At 47.8% G+C, this 22,477-nt stretch overlaps 1 protein-coding gene across 6 annotated transcripts in view; it reads left to right on the top strand.

The window, feature by feature from the left end:
• TGFA (transforming growth factor alpha) overlaps positions 1 to 19,644 on the top strand; it is a 108,304-nt gene extending 88,660 nt beyond the window's left edge. For 2 of the 6 annotated variants that reach the window (XM_025353899.1, XM_025353894.1), the window contains exons 3-6: positions 1,301 to 1,418; positions 10,414 to 10,563; positions 13,601 to 13,710; positions 16,049 to 19,644. In XM_025353899.1, coding sequence (XP_025209684.1) covers positions 1,301 to 1,418; positions 10,414 to 10,563; positions 13,601 to 13,710; positions 16,049 to 16,056 — 386 coding nt within the window. In that variant the 3' untranslated portion in view covers positions 16,057 to 19,644. Of the gene's footprint in view, positions 1 to 1,297; positions 1,419 to 10,413; positions 10,564 to 13,600; positions 13,711 to 16,048 lie in introns of all 6 variants that reach the window. The other 4 variants (XM_025353898.1, XM_025353893.1, XM_025353895.1 and 1 more) reach the window with 3 other exon arrangements.
• Positions 19,645 to 22,477: the final 2,833 nt, after the last annotated feature.

Below are 22,477 nucleotides of genomic sequence, written 5' to 3'. Positions count from 1 at the left end.
ACCGTCTCAGGCCCTACTCTGCTCTTTTTTCTCTCTCCCCATTACGGGAAAGAGAAAAGAATTTCCCAACACTGACTGTGCTGCTCTCACATGGGTTTCTTGCTTTAAGTAATCTTTTTTTAAATTATTTAATTTTTTTAAGTTCCAAGGTACATGTGCAGGATGTGCAGGTTCGTCACATAGGTAAATGTGTGCCATGGTGGTTTGCTGCACATAACAATCCATCACCTAAGTATTAAGCCCAGCATGCATTAGCTCTTTCCCCTAATGTTCTCCCCACTCGCCCTCCCCCAAAAGGCCCCAGTGAGTGTTATTGTTCCCCTCCCTGTGTCCATGTGTTCTCTTTGTTCAGCTCCCACTTATAAGTGAGAACATGCAGTGTTTGGTTTTCTCTTCCTGCTTTAGTTTGCTGAGGATAATGGCTTCCTGTTTCATCCATGTCCCTGCAAAGGACATGATCTCATTCCTTTTTATGGCTGCATGGTATTCCATGGTGTATATGTATCACATGTTCTTTATTCAGTCTATCATTGATGGGCATTTGGGTTGGTTCCATGTCTTTACTATTGTGAATAGGCCTGCCATGAACATACGCATGCGTGTATATTTATAATAGAATGATTTATATTCCTTTGGGTATATACCTAGTAATGGGGCTTTAAGTAATCTTTATAGCCTTATCACTCCTAATCTTACCAAGAGAAGCCCTGCTACCATCTTCGTGCATGTCCTTCCCAGACTCCTTCATGTCTAATTTCTATTTGTGTTGTTTTGTTTGGCTTTTAAGGAGGATCATCATACTATACAGACCTTACTGGAAACCCACTTACTTCACTTGCTGTATATCATAAGCACTTTTGTATCATTAACTCTTCCGCTTCTGCATCAATTTAATGGTTACAGAATATTCTTTTGTACCTTTCTCTTCTCTTGCTTTCAAAACAGATTCTTATGAAAGCTATCTAAAAAAAAATCACTGTCACTTTGCAAAAGTGAAATTAGGTGGCTCTTGGGTTGAAATAGTAAAATTGCTCTGTTATCTTTGAATTACCTTAGTTTGGGGGGAAAATTGTTTTGCTGTCTACAAAAATGAAAAGCTGGAAAGCGTGCTATACAGGCGCTCTAGGCCTGTCCTAGGCTTTAGGAAGTAAGTGAGAGCCGAGGAGGGGGTGCCCCAGGTGACAACCCAAAGTCCCAGCCATCGGGGGCTCCACCTTCTTGACTGGTAGGGTGGGAGGCGTGGGGTGTGCATGTCAGCTGTTCCTGGATCTGAGCCCCGCATCTTTCCTCTCCCCAGCAGACCCGCCCGTGGCTGCAGCGGTGGTGTCCCATTTTAATGACTGCCCAGATTCCCACACTCAGTTCTGCTTCCATGGAACCTGCAGGTTTTTGGTGCAGGAGGACAAGCCAGCATGTGTGTAAGTATCCCCTGTTCTCCTGGAGTTCTGGGGCGGGTTCAGTCTGACATCCAATTAGAAGAGCATTTACCTCCACAAGACTTGCCAGAGGCCCAGAGACCCTTGGAACCAGATGTGTCAGAGGATTGGAACAGTGAACTGAGGGACACCTTTTTCAAAACCAGCTGGGTAAAAATCCAGGTTCCAGGGCACCCAGCCCACAGCCACTGAGGTAGAACCCCCGGAAGTTCAAGCCTGGGGCTCTGCATTTTTAACAAGAATCTCAGGTCACTCATGGGTCCAGTAAAGTCTGAAAATTCTTGGATTCAAATTTCATTCATAACTTAGAATTTCTGGAGCACAAGACACTGGGATGGATACCTTTGAGTGGCCAAAGTCTCTGAGATGTGGTCTCTGCCCTCCAGCATCTTCACAGTCCAGGTCATAAAACAAGCCAGAAGCGCAGGCAAAGGGCTAGTGTACATAAATGGTAACAGAACCAGGAGCAATTTAGAAATAAAGATGCAGGACATGCATGGTGGTCTCCACACCTGGCTGATCATCATCCTCCTTGGGGGGCTTCTCGAAGTATTACTGCACCCTGCTCTGACCTATGGAATCAGAATCTCAAGGAGTGGGAGCTGGGAATCACATTAGTTCAGAGCCACGGTGATTGCCACAGTCAGCCAGGTTGGGGAAGAAAGTCACTCGAAGAAAGCTCCCCAGAGCAGGTATTACGGTTAGACCAGCTGGAGAGAGTACAGAGGTTGTTCCAGGCCTCACGTGCTCGGGGGACCTGCTACTGCAGGTCAGCGTGGCTACACCAGGGAGACAGAGAGGAGACCAGCTTAGAGACAAATTGGAGGCCAGAGCCTGTTGAAAGCTGTCTTTATTCTTTAGGCAATGGAAGCCATGTGAGTTTGAGAAAGACATATTTAAAGACAATCGGTCTGTCTATAATAGAATACGATTGGGGGACCTATATTGAACCTTGGCACTATGACATTTGGAGCTGGGTAGTTCTGTTGTGGAAACTGACCTGTATACTGAAGGGTGTCAGCAGTATCCCTGGCCTCTATCTACTAGATGCCAGTAGCACCACTATCCCTGGCTGTGCCAATCAAAAATATCTCCAGACATTGTCAAATGTCCTCTGCAGGGCAAAACTGACCCCAAGTTAAGAGTCACGGATCCATATGAAATTGCCATTTTTGTAGGTGAAATATGGTTGAGGATCAGCAATTTCATACTCATCATTAATAAAAACTGGCACCTATTAAGGTTTTGGCTTCATGTCAAGTACTGTTTGAAGTACAATCCATGTGCTAACTCATTTAATCATACTGACCCCATGAAGAAGAAAGAGAGGCTATACCCAGCTCACATAGCAGGGCCTGGACTCGAACCAGCCTCTCTGGCTCCTGAAGCCGAGTTCTTAGCTATGATGCTTAAGGCCATCAGATGCACCAGCCCAGGAGCCTGGGGACCAGGAGAGCCTGCTGCAGTAGGCGGTGTGGGCAGGGCTTTCCTCTGCCTGAGGTGCAGCTGTGTGAGCCTGAGCAGGCCCCTCAGGGTGCCTCTGAGCCTCACCTGGAGAGGAAGAAGGAGAGGCACACTGGCCACCCTCCTCCTCGGAACACCGCAGGGCTAAGAAACTCCTCCAGATGACAGGCCTCCGCACCCTGTTAATACAAAGCACGATGATGATGATAGACACTGTCATTATTCATGATTATCATTCTTATTAATAATTAACATACTAGGGGCCCCTGGGGGACTGATGGGGCTGTTTTCATTGGTGCCCTGGTCATTGTGGAAAAACACTGGCCCTGAAGGAAGTTTGCCCTGGTGACCCAGATACCAGAAAGCTTCCCTGTACAACAGGCAGAAGGTACTCTCCCACCAGCCACGTCCAGGGCTCGGCCCAGAATCAAGCATACAGGCCTCTTGTGCACTGGGCTATGAGTTTAGAGAGTCCTCTTTGGAGAAAAAGGCAGGTCTTTACCAAGTTCTGACCCAAAGTGAGTCAGAAGCTCAGTTTTTCTCCTCAGGTGCCCTCCCCACCAGATCAGGGCTGGTGTAAACTTTCCAAGAGCTGGCAGCCAGGCAAGTCAAGCCACAGTCACCTGTGTGGCAGAGAAGTCCCCTCTTCAGCTGTTGGAAGCCTCCTGAACGCTGGGGTGGGTGACTGCTCTCCCACTCCCCTCAGTCCCAAGCCCTGCTCTTGGCCCAAGGGAAATATAACTGTCCATCACATTCACACACCCTTACACTTTGCTAATCAGGGTGATCAGCCATCTCTCCACATTCACATCATACACATTACTATTAGTAATAATAGTAAGTGCTCAATAAAAGCTTAGTTGGTGGCAGGCATGGTACCCAGCACTCTGCCTACCGTAACCATGGATCCCTCACAACTCCCCTCTCAAGAAGGGATTATTACCCTTGTTGTATAAGTGAGAAAGCTGGGGTTCAGAGAAGTTGAGCAACTTGCCCAGAGTCCCAGAGCTAGTAACTGGCAGAGGTGGGGTTCAGTCCCATCATTCCAGCGCCAGAACCCATACTCCCAGCTGCTGCCCAGAGGGTGCTGTGCCTCCGCTTGGCAAAATTCACCTCAAACCACTCAGCTCTTTTGTTTCCAGGCATCTTCCCCCTGCAAATTAACCCTCCTCCTAAGAAAGGTCAGGGTCATCCCCAAGCTCAGTCCCCTGATCACAGACTCTTAACAGGTTTTTCCTATGGGCCAAGTGCAAGGCTACAGAGACAGCTGAGATATACTCGCATTTGGAAAAGCTGACCATCTTGGGGGAGCCACAGCCGTGCAAGCAATTACACCTCCTTGCCTCATTTTCCCCTCTGGATCTTGATGGCCCAGGGATGGTATTCAGTCTACAGAAATGCTTTATATGGCAACAGATAATGAGCCACACTGTTCTTAGGTGACTTTAATCAGTTGTCAGCATTTTAGAAGTCAGATTTCACATTTCCATGCAGACGTCCGGGTCCTCTTGAATAAGCAGAATGGCAACACCGGGCCTGAACTTCCAAACGCAGCCCCTCAGCTGGGACTCACTCAGGTGTGCCGCCCCAGATAGGGCTCGCCCTCTCCAGCCCTTCATTCCCCACCTCTCCCCAAAATTCCCGACAGCAACATGGAACATTGGTCCCTGATCCCCTATTGCCCTGCTGCTCTGCTTACACCAGCCCACTTGGCTCACTTTGCCATCCACGGGACCCCTTGGAACTCGCATGTGTTCAGCCCTGGGACAGGGTCCTCTGCAGGCCCCTCTGCAGCACTCCTTACCCCCCTGATGGCTTGTGAGCTCTGGGAAGACAGAACCATACCTTATCCCTTTTTGTATTTATAGTACCCAAAAGAATGTTCTAATTAATGAATTCCCTCTAGACCAGAAACACTTGAGTGCATGTAGAGAAAGCAGAACATTCTGTCCCTGCTCCTGTGACTTGCCCAGCCTTGGGAAGCTGACACACACATCCTGGTCAATAAACCTGCAAACCCTGAGGTCAGGCCCCATCTGTCATGGCCTCATCAAGCAAACCCACAGGGAGCCAGGATTCTAGGCTACAGAGGGAGCCCTTTCTAATAAACTCCGTCTTCCATAAGAACAACAGTCTTTAGGTTTCCAGAGAACCTAAAATGGCATCTCACACTATAAAATGAGGGAAAGAAAAAAAGTTTAAACAAATAACTAGTCACAGACTGCCAAAGGTGGTGAAAACTAGCCTTAGATATTTATGCTTCAGGTGAACCCTCGATGGTATTTTACAGCTCCCTTTAATAAATCCCCTAGCTCCCAACCACAGCAGAAAACTAATGGGAAGAGAATTTGCAAAGACAGTAAAGCTATAGAAATGCAAGGTTAGGACTCTCATCACTTTTTCCCCGAGGCAGATTCCTCACACCATTGGTCTGCTGCCTGCAGAAGCCTTCAAACAAAGGAAAGCCGTTGAAGGAAGCCACCCAGGTGACAAGTTTACCCCTGGCAACCAGTTTGAAGTTTCTCACCTGTCCCAAATGCTCCTTGGTGACCCAACTCCCTGACAAGTTTCCCACAGCAAAGTATGAAAGCAAATTCCTGTCAGCCAAGGGAAACACTCCACCTGGCCCTGGCCACAGAACATTCCAGTGGAATCTGAACAGAGTCAAACACCCAAAGAGACCTGACCGCCATCAGTTCATAGCCAGCTGCCTGTGTAACCAAGGTGGCGCCTCCCCAGAGATTAGGATTGGGGCAGTTTTCTTGTTGGTACTCGAGCCCCCTTACATAGATCTATCAGCAGGTGGTGGGGGTAGGGTTAAGAAGGATGGCATCACTCCCATCCACAGGTCTGGAGAAAGTGCAGGTCCTCCCAGAGTGGGGGTCACACACCAGGCAGGAGGACACCGCAGTTAAAGGCATGGACTGGAGGTCAGGTAGACAGAGGTAAAGTCCAGCTGAGTCTCCCATACAAATGACTTGGCCCCTTTAAGCCTCTGTTTCTTTGTGCACAAAATGAGGATACTAATACTTCATAGGATTGTAATGGGGACCCAGTGATGATAATGTATATAGAGCAATTGCTGCCTATGACAAGAGCCACTGGACTCATAAGTAATGGGACTACTTAAATTAATTGCTTAAAATTTAGTTTCTCAGTCTCACTAGCCACATTTTAAGGATGTAATACCTCAGGGTAGCTAGTGGCTATTGTATTCATCTGCCCAGCTACAGACTCTGTCATGATCATGGAAAGTTCTATTAGACAGCACCGGAGAACATTCAAGCCCAGTTCCCAGCACAGCATATGAGCTCAAGTGTTTGCTATTGTGGCCGCTGTTGGCATCATCACCGCAGCCAAGGGATGTTGTGAGGTCCTGCTGGAAGGAGTATATAAGTAGGGCTGACCATACTCCAGCCCTTTCCTACCCAGCCCCCAGAGCACAGAGGTTGTAGGACTTGGTGAATCTGGTTCTTAAAAGGCTGAGAATGCGTGAGTCCAATACACGTGCCCTTGGTCCTAGTGCACCCACTGCCTCATAGCCCTGTGGAATGTGCAGCCAGGTGGGAACCAGCGCCTACCTGAGGCCAAGGAGAGAACAGCAGTTGGGTCAAGTGTGATGATTCATTTGCAGCCAGGTGAGGTGACTCTTCCCACTCCTTCTGTGACTTGTGCCTAAACTAATCAGCATAATTAAGTCTAATATTAGTAGAAGCTTGGGAAGTTTTTTTTTTTTTAAGTATGTCACTAAACCTTTTTCCTTTTCTGTCATAAAGAGCAACTGAGAAGTACCCCCAATATTACAACTAGGAAGAGAAAGGATTGCCCTCCCCTGCCCACTAGAATCAGCTGGGAGCTTTAAAAATCTTGATGCTCAGGACTGACTCCTAGAGATTCTGATTTAATTGATCTAAAGGTGTGGCCTGGACATCAGGATTTTTGAAAGCTCTGCAGGCAATTTCAATGGGCAGCCAAGGTTGAGAAACATGGGTTTCACTATTAAAAACTTCATGGTGGCTCTCAACTCTGGCTGTGTCAGAATTACCTTTTGGCCCTTTCTTTAAAATGCCCTGGCCCCACTTGCAGAGAGATTTTGATCTGGGAGGTCCCAGCTGTAGGTGAGACCCACTGGGCTGCTTGGGGCTATGACACAGAGTTCTTGGAGCTCTTCTAGGTCAGGACCTGGAGTCCCAACGATGAGGCAGTTCCCCAGGTGCCTCCCGTGCCTCCCACCTTGGGGAAGTGTTCGCTCAGAAGCATGTTGGGCTCCCTCACTCTGTGGGACTGGGAGTTGAGTGTTTGCAGCTATTACACTAGAGTGATAGGCACTCTTGTTGGCATGAAGACTTTCCTAAGGGGCTGGGCCTCCTGCTGGGGTGGTTTTAAAGCAGAGCTGATTTGCAGGGGCCAGCATGCATGAATGGCAAATGTTCCTCTGGGAGAAAAAGCATGGAAAGTCAGCAAGGTGTGTCCCAGCCCAGGGAGTTGTCTCCCTTGGTGTGTTAAGATGGCACTGTCTGGGGGCACATTTGCACCTTGCCACACTGACAGCAAGGAGACCTCACTACAGGACAATCAGTAGCCCATCTCTTGTGTCTGATCAGGTTTGTGTTTGTCACTAAATCACTAGCCCGGGGTATCTTCCAATCCAATTTGCATTAACCCAGAAAGGTAGCCTTATTGGGTGAGACTGTTAGTTCCCAAACCTCTAGAAGCTTTTGTTTCTTCATCTGTCAAACAAGGTAAGTAATAGCTGCAACCTCACAGGTCAGTTGCGATTGTTGGGATTAAAAGAGATGATTCATGTAGGAGTTTAGCCTACTGCTTGCAGTAAATGTTACATGTTGTAATTAGCAGTTGGCTGCCACTATTTTATTTAAATGAAATTTACTGGGGTCTCCAGTATTGATGTGTTAAGTCATAGCATTTTTAGAGCTGAATAATAGGCGAGGTGCTAGAATCCCTCTTTCCCAGGGCCTGCTGGTTAGAGTAGAAACATTTCAAGTTGTGTGAAATTGTCATGGGTTGTTCACCTTCCTATACCCTGAGACTTTCACAAAAGACTCTGCAAATCCTCATTATGGTACCCTTCGCCAGGAGAAAGAAGCACTAACCCTAACCCTAACCTTTTGCAGAGAAGTCTCACTGGCTTGTCTACAACTCCTGGTTACAAATCTGATAATCCACTCCAAAGCCCAGGCTCCCCGGCCCCATTCCCTTCAGTGGTTCACCAGAGGTTTCTGTAGAGCTAAGCCTGGCCCTGCCCTGCAAGAGCAAGAAGGGTGGGGCCAGAAGTGAAGCTGGTTGGAGAAGAGCAGTCAGAAAGGTGGGCATAGTCCTGGGGGGTTCAAGGAGGAGAGGTTAGGGAGATCAAAGTGAGCTATGGAAGAATGGATGGATGGGTGACAAAAAGGAATGTGAATGAGTCTGTAAATTACATTCTTCTGGAGAATGTGATCCTTGGAATGGAGCCTGAGGAGGAGGATGAGGAATGATAGAATGATATTGCAGGTGGAGAAGGTAGCCAGAGTTGAGATTCACAGTGGAGGGTAGTTGTTCATTCTGCAGGTGTGTCCTGAGTCCCCACATGCTGGGAACTGTGCTAGGTGCAGTGTGTGGATTGGCAACAACTTGGATTGGCTGGAACCTAGGTGGGTGGGAGATAAAGTAGAGGCGTGGATTAGGGCCCTGTGGGAGAGAGGGCTAGCTATCACAGAGGAAGCGCACAACTCAGGGACCTCATCTGGAAGGTCGGAGAGCCATCTGGGTGCAGCGTGAAAACTTGAGGAGCTAGAGGGAGGGACCCTTTGCAGGATTTTCTTGAGATATGGACGGCTTAGATTTATGCACTGCCTAAGACTGTTGCTTATCACCTCTCAGCCTGGAGTCTAATCCACTCTCCGCCTCCACCTCATAGGAAAGGGCTGGTGCCTGCGGGGAGAGCTGTTTCTTGACCTTTGCCTTTATGTAATTTTGTTATTAAAATCAAAGCAAGCAAACAAACAATAAAACCCTGTCCCTGTCCCATAGCCCCCTGAGCCATTGAAAGTCACTGTTCTTATTCAGAGTTCTGTGATCTCCTCTCAGTGTGCCTGGTCTTCAAAGGCCTTTTAATCTAAAAGTGAAGGTTAGGGGCTAATTAATCAAAAGATAAACTCTTTTAAAAAGTTTAGCTATCATTGCCATGTCTAGGGGAGAAACAAAACAAAACAAAACTTTAAATCTAGCATAGGATATGGGGCCGCTCTGCTGAAGTCCCCACTGGCAGGCAGGGCGTGGTGACTCACGCCTGTGATCCCAGCACTTTGGGAGGCCAAGGCGGGCGGATCACCTGAGGTCAAGAGCTGGAGACCAGCCTGGCCAACATGATGAAACCCCGTCGCTACTAAAAATACAAACATTAGCCAGGCGTGGTGGCATGTGCCTGTAATCCCTGCTACTCAGGAGGCCAAGGCAGGAGAATCGCTTGAACTCAGGAGACGGAGGTTGCAATGAGCTGAGATCCCGCCACTGTACTCCAGGCTGGGTGACAAGAGCGAGACTCCATCTCAAAAAAAAAAGAAGTCCCCCCTGGCAAAGGAGGTGGTGATCTTACATTTCTATTGACAATAAGAATGTTACTCCATACAAAGGGACCAGTGTCTAAGCTAAGTATCTTTTATTGAGAAGAATCACATGCTTGGGGGATTAGTGGCTCAGGGTGAGGGGATGCCTGTAGAAGAAAATGACCATCCCATCCTTATGGCCAGGGCACATCCTGAAGCACTTTTGAGACCCACTCGTGCATAGCAGGGGGCTGTGATTAAAAGATTAATGCCAAAGAACCTCTGAATGGTAGCAATACCAGGAATTACATCACTTGGTGTTGGTACCACACTGTACAGGCTACACGCATATTCAAACATGACCTTGCTTCTGCCTTTACTAAGCCTGGTATGGAGGTAGACCAGGTATTGATGGACAGGAGGACACCAGGGTTCACAGGAGAGTAGTGACGTCTACAGTCCTACAATGACCTGGTAGTAGTGCTGGGTAACCTGGTAGATACTTGAAGAACTAATTAAACTTGATGAAGAAGATAAAAAGGCAAACCACAGCCTATGTCTCCACTGGGTTCAGATGTTTTCTTTCTCATCACCAGAAATTCTGAAAATACACATTTGGTTTAAAAATAACCTGGATTTTTTATGAACTGTCATGAACACATTTACTGCCTTTATTCCTCCAGGATGTGGCACAGTCACAATAGTCATGGATTGCTTCAGGCGTAGCTTGCATCCTCAGATGACAAGGATGATTCGATTCCCCTTCCTTCTCCACATAAGCGGTGCTGCCTGCAGCAGAGACGCAGGAGGCATTTTGCTGACACCTTTCCCTCCAGTTGCAAAAGCTGGCAGGGCCCCTTTGGGCTTTACCTGCAGGCTCTGGGTCCCTCCAGGCAAGCCCTCTGTGGAGAGCTAGGGTAACAAGACCTTTTGTCAGGAGAGTGCACTGACGTTCCTTTCTTCCCCAGCTGCCATTCTGGGTACGTTGGTGCACGCTGTGAGCATGCGGACCTCCTGGCTGTGGTGGCCGCCAGTCAGAAGAAGCAGGCCATCACCGCCTTGGTGGTGGTCTCCATCGTGGCCCTGGCTGTCCTTATCATCACATGTGTGCTGATACAGTGAGTACTTGCTGCTCCTAAGGCCAGGTCCCCTGCCTGCCTCCCCTGCCAGGGACATCTGCAGTACATCCAGATAACAGGGCCACCTCAGCACAGCTTATTGCTGCGATGTCTGAGTGGTGTCAGCAAAGCTAAATGCTACTTTGATGACTGTTGGCATGGCATGGCAGCCAAGCTGCATGAAGGCCTCGTACATGCTGGGTGGATCCCCAGCTAGGGGGTTCATGCACCGTGGAGGCCAGTGCAGAACCAAAGGCATGCTGGTTCTTTCCACGGTTGTGTTGGAGTCTTCAGAATAGTGATGAAGTGGGCAGGTCCTCCAGAGAGGACTGGAGACAGCTCCTAGCCTCCTTCCAGCAGCAGCAAAAGTGCTTTCTCTCTACAGAAGTCATTTTGCAAATACTAAACCATGTCGAGGGCCATTGTTGCTGTTACAGGCTGATGACCATCACTCTGTACAGCTCTTCCTCTTTGTCCACGTCTCTGCCCCTCCTCATCCTCCAAAACTCAGTTACTGTGTTGTATCTTCCAGGAAGCCTCCCTGGGGCCTAGACCAGGAGAGACCTTTTCAGGTGTGTCTTGGCCCCATTTGCTTGCCCATATCTCCTGACTGGACTGCTCTGCAGCGTCAGAGACCCTGGGAATACAGTGCAATATTCCTAGCATTTGGAACTATGCCAGATTTATTCCCTGGAAATATCTGAAGTCTGAATCTTAGGGGATTTGTTAGGTTTGTTTAAAAGTAACTGCGGTTTTCACTATTACTTTTTAAGACCAAAACCACAATTACTTTTGCACCAACCTAATATACCTGATTGGATAGGCACAAGGAAGTCTCAGAACAGTTAAAGGCTGCCGCTCAATTCAGTGTAGGTTAACTCATGGTGGAGACGGTCAGTGGGTGGGCCCCTCTGGCAAGGTTGTGGTCAGTAGCTACATGTCGATGCAGGAAGCCAAACTTATACCCTCCAAGGTTGCCTAAGGTTTGGACAGATAAACAAACTGTCCCTTTGGTTTGTGGCTCTTGAGACATCTGAAACACATGCCCCTGGTTCTGGTAACAGTGGGGCACCCCTTAGAGTCCCAGCTTGTTGAGAGTAGCCACAGCTTGCTCACATCCTTCTCCTGGACCAAGGCAGCACTGAGTGGTGAGGGATGGGGTCTGAGCTGGGTTGCCCTTTCCGTCCCCTCCAGGCAGTATCCATTCTGCTTCCAGAGGCCTTGGAAAAACATGTTTGCTGGGAGAAGACAAGCAGCTCTGGTTCAGACTGGGCCAGGGCCCAGGCTGGGCCACTCAGAAGGACCCTCCTCAAGGAGCAGGAGCAAGCTAGTGGGCTGCCAGCCTTACTTCTCATGGCCAGTAGCTGTATGTGCTGCCTCATCCTTCCATTGTCCTGTTTCTGTGGCCAGGAGGGTCACAGGGACTTAGGAATAAGACTGGGGGCCCATGTGGGCCTCCCCAGAGGGACCTAAGAGCTAATTTTGGCAGATTGTCTGGAAACAGGAATGATCTAGATGCCTAGACAGCATCTTTCATTTCCAGGGAGGCAGCCAGTCCCAACTCCTGTGTCTCTTCCCAGCCTTGGTCTCCCTGCCAGAGACCAAGTTCAGAATTCATGAGCCAGAGACTAAGCTCTCACTCCTGCCAGGCTGCTGGCTTCCTGGGCTTAGGGCCCTCCTGAGTTGCAGGGTCCAAGTTGGGACCAGCTTGTCCCATGCTGGAGGGATCTAGAGGCCTTGATCCCATTGCCCTGGGACCAGCTTGTCCCATGCTGGAGGGATCTAGAGGCCTTGATCCCATTGCCCTGGGATGCTCCAGTCTGGGAAGTGACAAGGACAAGCCCACCTGGCTGGCTGACTGTGAGAAAGTAGTCATTGATGGCTCTGGAACCAAGGCCTTTAGAGCCCCCTGGCATGGGATGTGCTGTTTCCAGTCCAGACTCTGCAACTCAGGAGGGCCTCATGCCCAGGCACACTGCTCTGGGCTCTCAGTTTTCACCTGTGACATAAGCAGGTTGGGCAGGAAGGTCTCAGAGCCTCCTCCTTAGCCCTCCTGTCCAAAGATTCAGGGGCTCCAATAACCTGTCCAGCTTCTCACTGCAGGACAGTGCCAAGACAGGGACTGGGATGGGAATCATGAAATGCCCACTGGATACCAAGAGAGAAGCCCAGCAACAGTCTTATTTCTTCATCTCTGCCACCTGGCTCATCTTAGGAAATTTCTCCTAACTCCAGCCCTAGCCCAGGAACACGTAAATTATATATGCATTAAGGTTAGAATGAGTGGAAATGAAGTTCTCCACGATATCCCAAGGGAAACGGCTGGCAGCATCTGTGGGTAACTCCTCTCTCACTCAGTGCTTTCTTTTCTCTTCTTCTTTTGGGGCTTTTTTTTTTCTTGCAAACTCTGAAAACTCTCCATTCCTGCCCACAGAGGGAGGGCTCCGGGTCACAAAGGTTTACAGAGAGGGTAGATGTTCCAAAACTAGAGAAGTTTAGTCCTGAAAGCAGGATTCAAAGCCATTGAGATCCATAACTCATTCTTCCATTTTTTTTTTCCATGGGTCAATTCAGCCATCCAAGTTCCCTGTTCTGCTACTGGCAATACTAGATGAATAATCTCTTCCTAAACCCCCACAGCCATGCCAGCTGGAGGTGGCCACTTTATCCCAGTCCTTTGTCCCAATTCTGAGGCCATTACACTTGTGGAGTTACCCACCTGGTTCTTTATCAAGAAAGCCAGGTGGAGGACCAGTTCCCTCTGACGGCTGGGGAAGCTGGAGCCAGGTCGGCTTGCAGAAATGGAGCAAATACTTGAGGGCAGCCAACAGATGCTTCTGTTGTTGGCCAGCATCTGCCCCAAAAAACCACTGCCCTATCAAGCCCTCACCCCCCTATGGGGCGTGTCCCTCTAGAAGCCCCCATGGGGAGCTGGTTTAGAGCTGGAGCTGCCCAGCAGGGCCCTTGGGCAGATGCTGTGCCACCCTGGCCCTCCTGCCAGGCTCCTGCCCAGACTGGGTCCCCTGTGTCTTTGCAGCTGCTGCCAGGTCCGAAAACACTGTGAGTGGTGCCGGGCCCTCATCTGCCGGCACGAGAAGCCCAGCGCCCTCCTGAAGGGAAGAACCGCTTGCTGCCACTCAGAAACAGGTAACGAGCCTCTTCTCTGGTGGGAGACACTATTGGGTGGAGAAAACGACCACTTTCTCCAAGTCAGGGCAGAGGTTCCTGGAGTATGAAGCAGGAAGAGGGGAGAAAAGGAAGAGACTGTCTCATTCTACCAAGTCAGGTTTAGCTTATTCATAGGTGCCTTTTACTTAGGAGGGACCCCTTATATCCTGGCTGGTGGCTGTGGGACCTTTGACAAGTTACTCAACCTCTCAGAGCCTCGAGTTGTTTTGTTTTGTTTTGTTTTGTTTCTGTTTTTTGAGATGGAGTCTTACTCTGTCACCCAGGCTGGAGTGCAATGGTGCGATCTGGACTCACTGCAACCTCCAACTCCCGGTTTCAAGTGATTCTCCTGCCGCAGCCTCTCGAGTAGCTGGGATTACAGGCTGCCCTCCACCACGCCTAGATAATTTTTGTATTTTTAGTAGAGACAGGGTTTCGCCGGGGTCAGGCTGGTCTCGAACTCCTGACCTCAAGTGATCTGCCCACCTCAGCCTCCCAAAGGGCTGGGATTACAGGCGTGAGCCATTGTGCCCGGCTTAGCCTTGGTTTTCTTATTCTTAAAAAGATGTTGTGCAAATTGCATGAGTACTGATATAAAATACCTAGTATAGTGTATCACCCAAATTGTAGGCACTCAAGAGATGTTCATTCTCTTTCCCTTGAGCGAGTCACTTCCCCTTTTTCATCTGTAAAAGGAGGCATTTGGCCTATGGAAGGTCTCTGAGGACTTTAAAACCCTTAGATCCTATGATCTGCATTAAGTGTACCTTTTTTCCTGGACATTTTCGCCAACATCCATAAAGAAGATTGGACATCAGGATGTGGGGCCCAGCTTGCACCTCAGGAGCCTCCTCGGAGCATCAGTGGCTCTGGGCTCATGGAGGTGAAGAGTCCTTCATCCAAACAGGGAAGGAAAAGTCTCACACCGGCCAGCTTTTCGGGGATGCGGTTTTGACCAAGAGAGCCCATCGTAAAGTTCTTCTTGAGGACATAGTGGGTCAGGAGACAGTCATTAAAGCGAATCCACCCAGAAGTGTCCTTCCCTAGTAAACAGTTGGTGTTCAGAAGTTCCAGGGTCCATGGAGAGGGTAGGGAGGAAGGCTGCTGGGAGTCTGGACACACGTGCGTTCATTAGAGCTCGTGGTCATCTGGAGGGAGCTGAAGGCTCAAGAACACATGCATTTGTTCTTTATTTCAATCACCATAGTCACTGTGTGCAGTAAGTGAGCACACACAGACTGTGCAGGAGCAGCACTTGAGATTAGGAGCCATAGCTCTTGAGGATGCAAATCCATTCAGCCTTACAGTGACCTTAGGAAGAGGATGGTTCATGAGTGATGTGGGTAAACTGAGTCTGCTGACAGCCTGCTTGGGTCCCACTGGGAGTCAGTGGGGGAGTGAAGATGAGAACTAGGGCCTCTAAAGACCCCTCTCCACATCTCCTTTCAATCACCTTGGGCTAATCCATTGAGCTAATGAAGGCAAATCTTTTTATTTTTTCTTTTAGCACCAATAGAAACATGTTTTTAATCTTTTAAGAAAATTTGTAATAGATTCTGTAGCATTCGTCTGAACCTAACAGAGTCATTTGGGGTGGAGTAAGTTTCTCGTTAATGTCACTTCTTCTCTACCCACATTTAAGAAGTTAGCTCTAAGCCTGGGGTTGGGTCTGGCCTTTAGAGATGGCCACCTGGGCTGAAGTCCCTTTCCCTCAGATGGTGCATATCACCACCTCATGTAGCACCTGCCAGGCCTGCTGGGCCTAAAGGATGGGTGAACCAGGGGTGCTTACCTGTGAGCACCTCCAGAGGAACCATGGCAAGGACCTAGAAAGATGTCCAGACTAAGCTGAACTCAGGAACTGAGGATGGTCCATGCTGCCTCACCACAACAGATACAGAGGATACCCTCAGGGCCCAGCCATTGAAAAATAAATGGGTCCATTCTTGTATGGCCTCAAGGGAAGCCTTTCTGCCACCAGAGCCCTGGACCAGGGCTACCCACCAAGTTACCCCTTACAGAAGCTGGCTGCAGGCCAGATTAAAATGATACCCTCACAACAGGGGGCATCCCCCTGCTCCCCCGCTCACTCACTCACTTTCAATCAGTCTCTCTAGCTTCCTTTGGCACTGAAAGCACAATGTCAAAGGTTGCGGTCCCCGAGACTGAACCAGCAGAATTTGGACTCGGGCCTAACTCCCCGAGAGAACTTGGTGACAATTGGCTGTGCCATCTCCAAGTCTCTTTCCTAAGCTTATTTTCCCAACATGGCCAGGGTGTGGCCCACAGTACCTAACCCGTTTTTCCTTCCTGCCAGTGGTCTGACGAGTCCAGAGGAGTTTGGCCAGGTGGACTGTGGCAGATCGATAAAGAAAGGCTTCTTCAGGACAGCACTGCCAGAGATGCCTGGACGTGCCACAGACCTTCCTACTTGGCCTACGATCACCTGTGCAGCCTTTTGTGGGCCTTCAAAACTGTGTCGAGAACTCTGTCTGCTTGGGGTTATTCAGTGTGACCTAGAGAAGAAATCGGTGGACCACGATTTCAAGACTGGTTAAAAAAGAACTGCAAAGAGACGGACTCCTGTTCACCTAGGTGAGGCGTGTGCATCAGTTGGTGTCTGAGTCCAGATGTGTGCAGTTGTCTTCTGCCAGCCATGGATTCCGGGCTACATATTTCTTTTTAATGGGCCACCTCCCCACAACGGAATTCTGCCCAACACAGGAGATTTCTGTAGTTATTGTTTTCTATCATCCGCCTACTGGGGAAGAAAGTGAAGGAGGGGAAACTGTTTAATGTCACATGAAGACCCCAGCTTTAAGAGAAGCTGTATCCTCTAACCACGAGACCCTCGACCAGCCCAACATCTTCCATGGACACATGACATTGAAGACTGTCCTAAGCTATTGCCACCCTTGGAGATAATGTCTTATTTATTAGATGGATAATGGTTTCATTTTTAATCTCTTAAGTCAATGTAAAAAGCATAAAACCCCTTCAGACTTCTACATTCATGATGTATGTGTTGCTGACTGAAAAGCTGTACTGATTAGAAATGTCTGGCCTCTTCAAGACAGCTAAGGCTTGGGAAAAGTCTTCTGGGGTGTGGAGATGGAACCAGAGGCTGGGTTACTGGTAGGAACAAAGGTAGGAGTTCAGAAGTGGTGCCATTGAAGCCACAAAGCCAGTAAATGCCTCAATACATTCTGGGAGAAAACTTAGCAAATCCATCAGCAGGAATCTGTCCCCTCTGTTGAGGAGAGAGGAAGAATGTGTGTGTCTACACAGGATAAACCCAATACATACTGTACTGCTCAGTGATTAAATGGGCTCACTTCCTCGTGAGCCCTTCGTGAGTATGTTTAGAAATAGAGCATTAGCCACGAGCCATGGGCATTTCAGGCCAAATCCATGAAAGGGGGACCAGTCGTTTATTTTTCATTTTGTTGCTTGGTTGGTTTGTTGCTTTATTTTTAAAAGGAGAAGTTTAACTTTGCTATTTATTTTCGAGCACTAGGAAAACTATTCCATTATTTTTTTTTCTTCATTTCCATTCAGGATGCTGGTTTTATTAATAAAAACTCTAACAAGTCACCTCCACTATGTGGGTCTTCCTTTCCCCGCAAGAGAAGGAGCAATTGTTCCCCTGAGCACCTGGGTCCGTCTGACCCGTGGGGCCTGCCTGTGAGAAGCAGTGGGCCCCTTCAAATACAGAGTGGATAGCTCATCCCTAGGAATTTTCATTGAAATTTGGAGACAGAGTAACGAAGAAATAATATATAAACTCCTTATGTGAGGAAATGCTACTAATATTTGAAAAGTGAAAGATTTCTCCCTACTAACTCTTAAGTGCACCTAGCTTACTACATCATGAAAGGTACATTTAAAATATGTCAAATTGGCTTGAACTTTTCAGAGAATTTTGTCTTCCCCCTAATTCTTCTTCCTTGGTCTGGAAGAACGATTTCTATGAATTTTCTCTTTTTTATATATATAATTCAGACAATTCTGATCCATGTCTTCACTTTGGGCACTCTTATTTAACAATGCCACACTGGAAGCACTAAATGCAGACCTCAGATCTGTTCAGAGCTGACCTCCCAGCAACATAGTTGACACAGCTCCAGGTTTTTAAATTATTAAAATAAGTTCAAGTTTACATCCCTTGGGCCAGATATGTGGGTTGAGGCTTGACTGTAGCACCTGCTTAGAGACCAATCAATGGACACTGGTCTTTAGACCTCTATTGATCAGTAGTTAGCATCCAAGAGACTTTGCAAAGGCATGGGAAGATGAGGCTGGACAGATGGCAGAAGCAGAGGTTCTCTGCAAAGACTTGAGATTTAGTGTCTGTGAATGCTCTGGTTCCTAGGTCCAGCAAGTCACACCTGCCAGTGCCCTCATCCTTATGCCCATAACACACACACAGTGAGAGGCCTCAAATATACACCTCCCTAGAAGTGCCTTCTAAGTCAGTTCTTTGGAAACCAGCAGGTCTGAAAAAGAGGCTGCATCAAGGCAAGCCTGGTTAGACCACTGTCCATGCCTCAGGATAGAACAGCCTGGCTTATTTGCAGATTTTTCTTCTAGAAATCAAATGACTGATAAGCATTGGATCCCTCTGCCATTTAATGGCAATGGTAGTCTTTGGTTAGCTGTAAAAATACTCCATTTCAGGTTAAAAATGCACCTTCTAATCCATCTCTGCACGCTCCCTGTGTTTCCTTGCCCTTTAGAAAATGAATTGTTCACTACAATTAGAGAATCATTTAACATCCTGACCTGGTAAGCTTCCACACACCTGGCAGTGGGGAGCATCGCTGTTTCCAATGGCTCAGGAGACAATGAAAAGCCCCCATTTGAAAAAATAACAAACATTTTTTAAAAGGCCTCCAATACTCTTATGGAGCCTGGATTTTCCCACTGCTCTACAGCCTGTGACTTTGTTTAAGCATCCTGGCAGGAAATGTTTTCTTCTACATGGAAAGATAGACAGCAGCCAACCCTGATCTGGAAGACAGGGCCCCAGCTGGACACACATGGAACCCAGCCAGGGATGCGCTGGCCATTGTGTCCCTGCGGGAGAGATGGGCAGAATGGCCCTAGAGTCCTTTTTCCTGAGAAAGGAGGAAAAGGTGGGATTGACACTCACCCACCCACACTGGTAAGGGAGGAGAATTTGTGCTTCTGGAGCTTCTCAAGGAATTGTGTTTTGCGAGTACAGAAAACTGTCTGTTGTCTTCAAGCCAGGTTTTCCAGGGCACATGGGTCATCAGTTGCTTTTTCAGTCAGTTTGGCCGGGATGGACTAATGAGGCTCTAACACTGCTCAGGAGACCTCTGCCCTCTAGTTGCTTCTGGGCTTTGATCTCTTCCTACCTGCCCAGTCACAGAGGGAGGAATGACTCAAATGCCCAAAACCAAGAGGACGTTGCAGAAGTAAGACAAGCATGTGTATATTTTTAAGTGTTCTAACATAAGACCTGTTCTCCCTAGCCATTGATTTACCAGGCTTTCTGAAAGGTCTAATGGTTCACACGCAGAGAGAAAGAGTACTGAAAAAGCAACTCCTCTTCCTAGTCTTAATAATTTACTAAAATGGTCAACTTTTCATTATCTTTATTATAATAAACCTGATGCTTTTTTTTTTAGAACTCCTTACTCTGACATCTGTATATGTTGCACTGAAAAGGTTAATATTTAATGTTTTAATTTATTTTGTGTGGTAAGTTAATTTTGATTTCTGTAATGTGTTCATGTGATTAGCAGTTCTTTTCCTTAATATCTGAATTATACTTCAAGAGTAGTGAGCAATATAAGATGCAATTGTGTTTTTCAGTAATGTGCATTGTTATTCAGTTGTACTGTACTTTATTTGGAAGGATGAAGGAATGAATTTTTTTTCCTAAGTCAAGACTGGAGTGTTTCTTTAATGAGATTAGGATACTGCTCAAGAAAATGAAGACTTTTCTCTGCAAATGTGATTGATGTGGAAAAATTAGATGATCTGTTACAAAATGTGGAAATCCTATAATTAACCATAGTTGATCCCTGTCTTCTTGAAGAATTCAAGTTCTCTGAAGCTCTTCCCAGTATATAAGTACTTAGTAGACTATGTGTCCAATAATGCTAATTGTTGTGGTGGAAAATATACAATCTCTGCCACTGCAGGAATTGAAATCTGGTGGAGAAGACAGACAGATAGGCTGAGAATAATTCTGGACTATTTCTAGACAATACAAATAAGCCATGAAATTATAAGGTAGAGAATATATGTTAACAGTGGTGGTTCTCAAAGCATGGTTCCAGACCTGCAGCATTGGTATAACCTGTGAACTTGTTAGGAATGCAATTCTTTGGGCTCCAGCCCAGACCTACTATACTGTGAGGGTGCTCCACACTCTTTCTGCCCTCTGGGTGATTCTAATACATACTCAAAATTTTTAAATATGTTTTAATTTTGTAGAGAGACAGGGTCTCCCTGTGTTTTCCAGGCTGGTTTCAAACTCCTGGACTCAAGCGATCCTCCACCTTGGCCTCAGAGTTCTGGGATTATAGGCGTGGGCCACTGCGCTTGGCTGATGCTCAAATTTAAGAACTACTATGCTACGGGACTCAGTGAAAGGACAACTTAGTGTTGAGCTACAGTTTTATGGAAAAGCTTTGAAGACGCTTTGCAGAAGAAGTGAAACACAATTTACCTCTTGGAGTTCAAATGTAATAGCCATCAGAAAGCATAGCCTTGAATGAAGGATCTTCTCCGCTCAGCCTAGTTGAAGGAAAAAAATAGATCTGTCCATCTCCCACCATACCCCCAACCACCCCCGGGCTCACCCGTCCCTGTTCCCCACCACCCAGTCTGTAATTATAAGGAATTGTTCTAAAACAGTCAACCGGATCTTACAAACCCATAGTAAGGCCTCTGCCCTTTTTTTTTTTTTTTTTTTTTTTTTTTTGAGATGGTATCTTGTTCCATCACCCGGGCAGGAGTGCAGTGGTGCAATCTCGGCTTGCTACAACCTCTGCCTCCCAGGTTCAGGAAATTCTCCTGCCTCAGCCTCCGGAGTAGCTGGAACTACAAGTGTGTGCCACCACACCCAGCTAATTTTTGTATTTTTAGTAGAGACGGCGTTTCACCATGTTGCCCAGGATGGTCTCAATCTCTTGACCTTGTGATCTGCCTGCCTCACCCTCCCAAAGTGCTGGGATTACAGGCGTGAGCCACCGCGCCCGGCCGGGCCTCTGTACTTCTAACCCATGGGTGGGATTCACATGTGCAACATAAGAAGCGCTCACGGAAAAGTGGAGAGTGAAATCGTTGCTGCATAGTATAAAATCCTGGGCCCCAAAGAAGGTTCTGCTCTTTGTAGAGAGGGACGAGCATGTGGAGCTTGCTGTCCAGACCCCAGAGGTCTTAGGATCAGCCAAACTTGCAGAAAGATGGAAACTCAAGCAATTCTTCCTCCCAAGCTCCCTGGCTTGGCATCTGGCCCTCTTGAAAGAGAGTGGGGAGACTTCCTACCCAAACCTGGTCTTCCTCCTCATGACCCCATTTAGTCTTCAGAGACATCTCCAGGCCTTCTTCCTAACCAGTGGGATTTTTCACTAGTCCCCATTTTTTCTCCTCTTTCCCAATTTCTAAGCCATCTACCTGCCAAGGCTGCCTGCCTGCCAGAACCAAGGTCCGGTGACTGTCCCTCGTCCTGGTCAGGTGCACTGGACTGTCTGGGGTGAGAAGGAGCCATCCCAGGAAAAAGCACCCATCAACTTTGAATCAAGCCAGACTTTTCCTCATCCAGGTGACTTGCAGTTGACAATTTGAAAGCCATGTTCTGGATGCTTTGGGTCCAGGCTTTTTGGATCCTGTTGGCCCAAACTTCAGACCTCTATTTTTTCTGGTTGCCTTGACTGATGCCTGGCTCTGTTTGGGGACATTTGAGTATAAAACCCTTGCCTTGCTTCCTCTCTAGCTCAGAGCTTCACTACCAGCACTTTTTTCCCCTGACTCCTGAAATTCCTCTTCCACAACTGCCTTCTGCAGGACTTGCTACTTCCAGCAGGCTCTGAGGTTTCTGCCACAGCCTTTCACCTCCAGAAGTCAGGAGTGAATTGCTTGCAGTCACAGAAGCTGTGTCTAGCGATGCCTGTTTCATAGGGTGGTGTCTGTCACCCAAGATCAATAAGGAATCTGAATATATGGGGATGGACCTTAAGCATCACTTTAAAAATCTCTCCAGGTGATTCTAATCCATACCCTACTCCCCTTTCGAATACACCAGGCCCCAGGGGGCAGGTGGCATGGGAGAAGTGATGCCTGGAGCTAAGAGTACCTGGTGCTCACCCAGCACACCCATCCTCAAGGAGATTCCTTAATATCCAGCAGATGTTCACCTCTGGGGAGACAGAAGCTTGGGCCTCCTCTCAAGTGGGATCGCCTAAGGCAGAGAAGTGAGAAATCTCCTGTGGGTACTCCTGTAAGGAGTGCCTTGTGGCTGGTGCTTGAGGTCATAGGTCAGGCACAAGTGGGCAGTGGCTTTTTTTTTTTTGTTTCAAGTCAGGGTCTCACTCTGTCACCCAGGCTGGAGCACAGTGGCATGATCTCAGCTCACTGCAACCTCTGCCTCCCAGGTTCAAGCAAATCTCCTGCCTCAGCCTCCCGAGTAGCTGGGATTACAGGCGCCAGCCACCACGCCTGGCTAACTTTTGTATTTTTAGTAGAGATGGGGTTTCATCATGTTGGCCAGGCT

The sequence above is a fragment of the Theropithecus gelada genome, chromosome 13 (genome assembly GCF_003255815.1).
Source record: "Theropithecus gelada isolate Dixy chromosome 13, Tgel_1.0, whole genome shotgun sequence".
NCBI lineage: Eukaryota > Metazoa > Chordata > Mammalia > Primates > Cercopithecidae > Theropithecus > Theropithecus gelada.
This window is presented reverse-complemented; position numbering and strand designations above follow the sequence as displayed.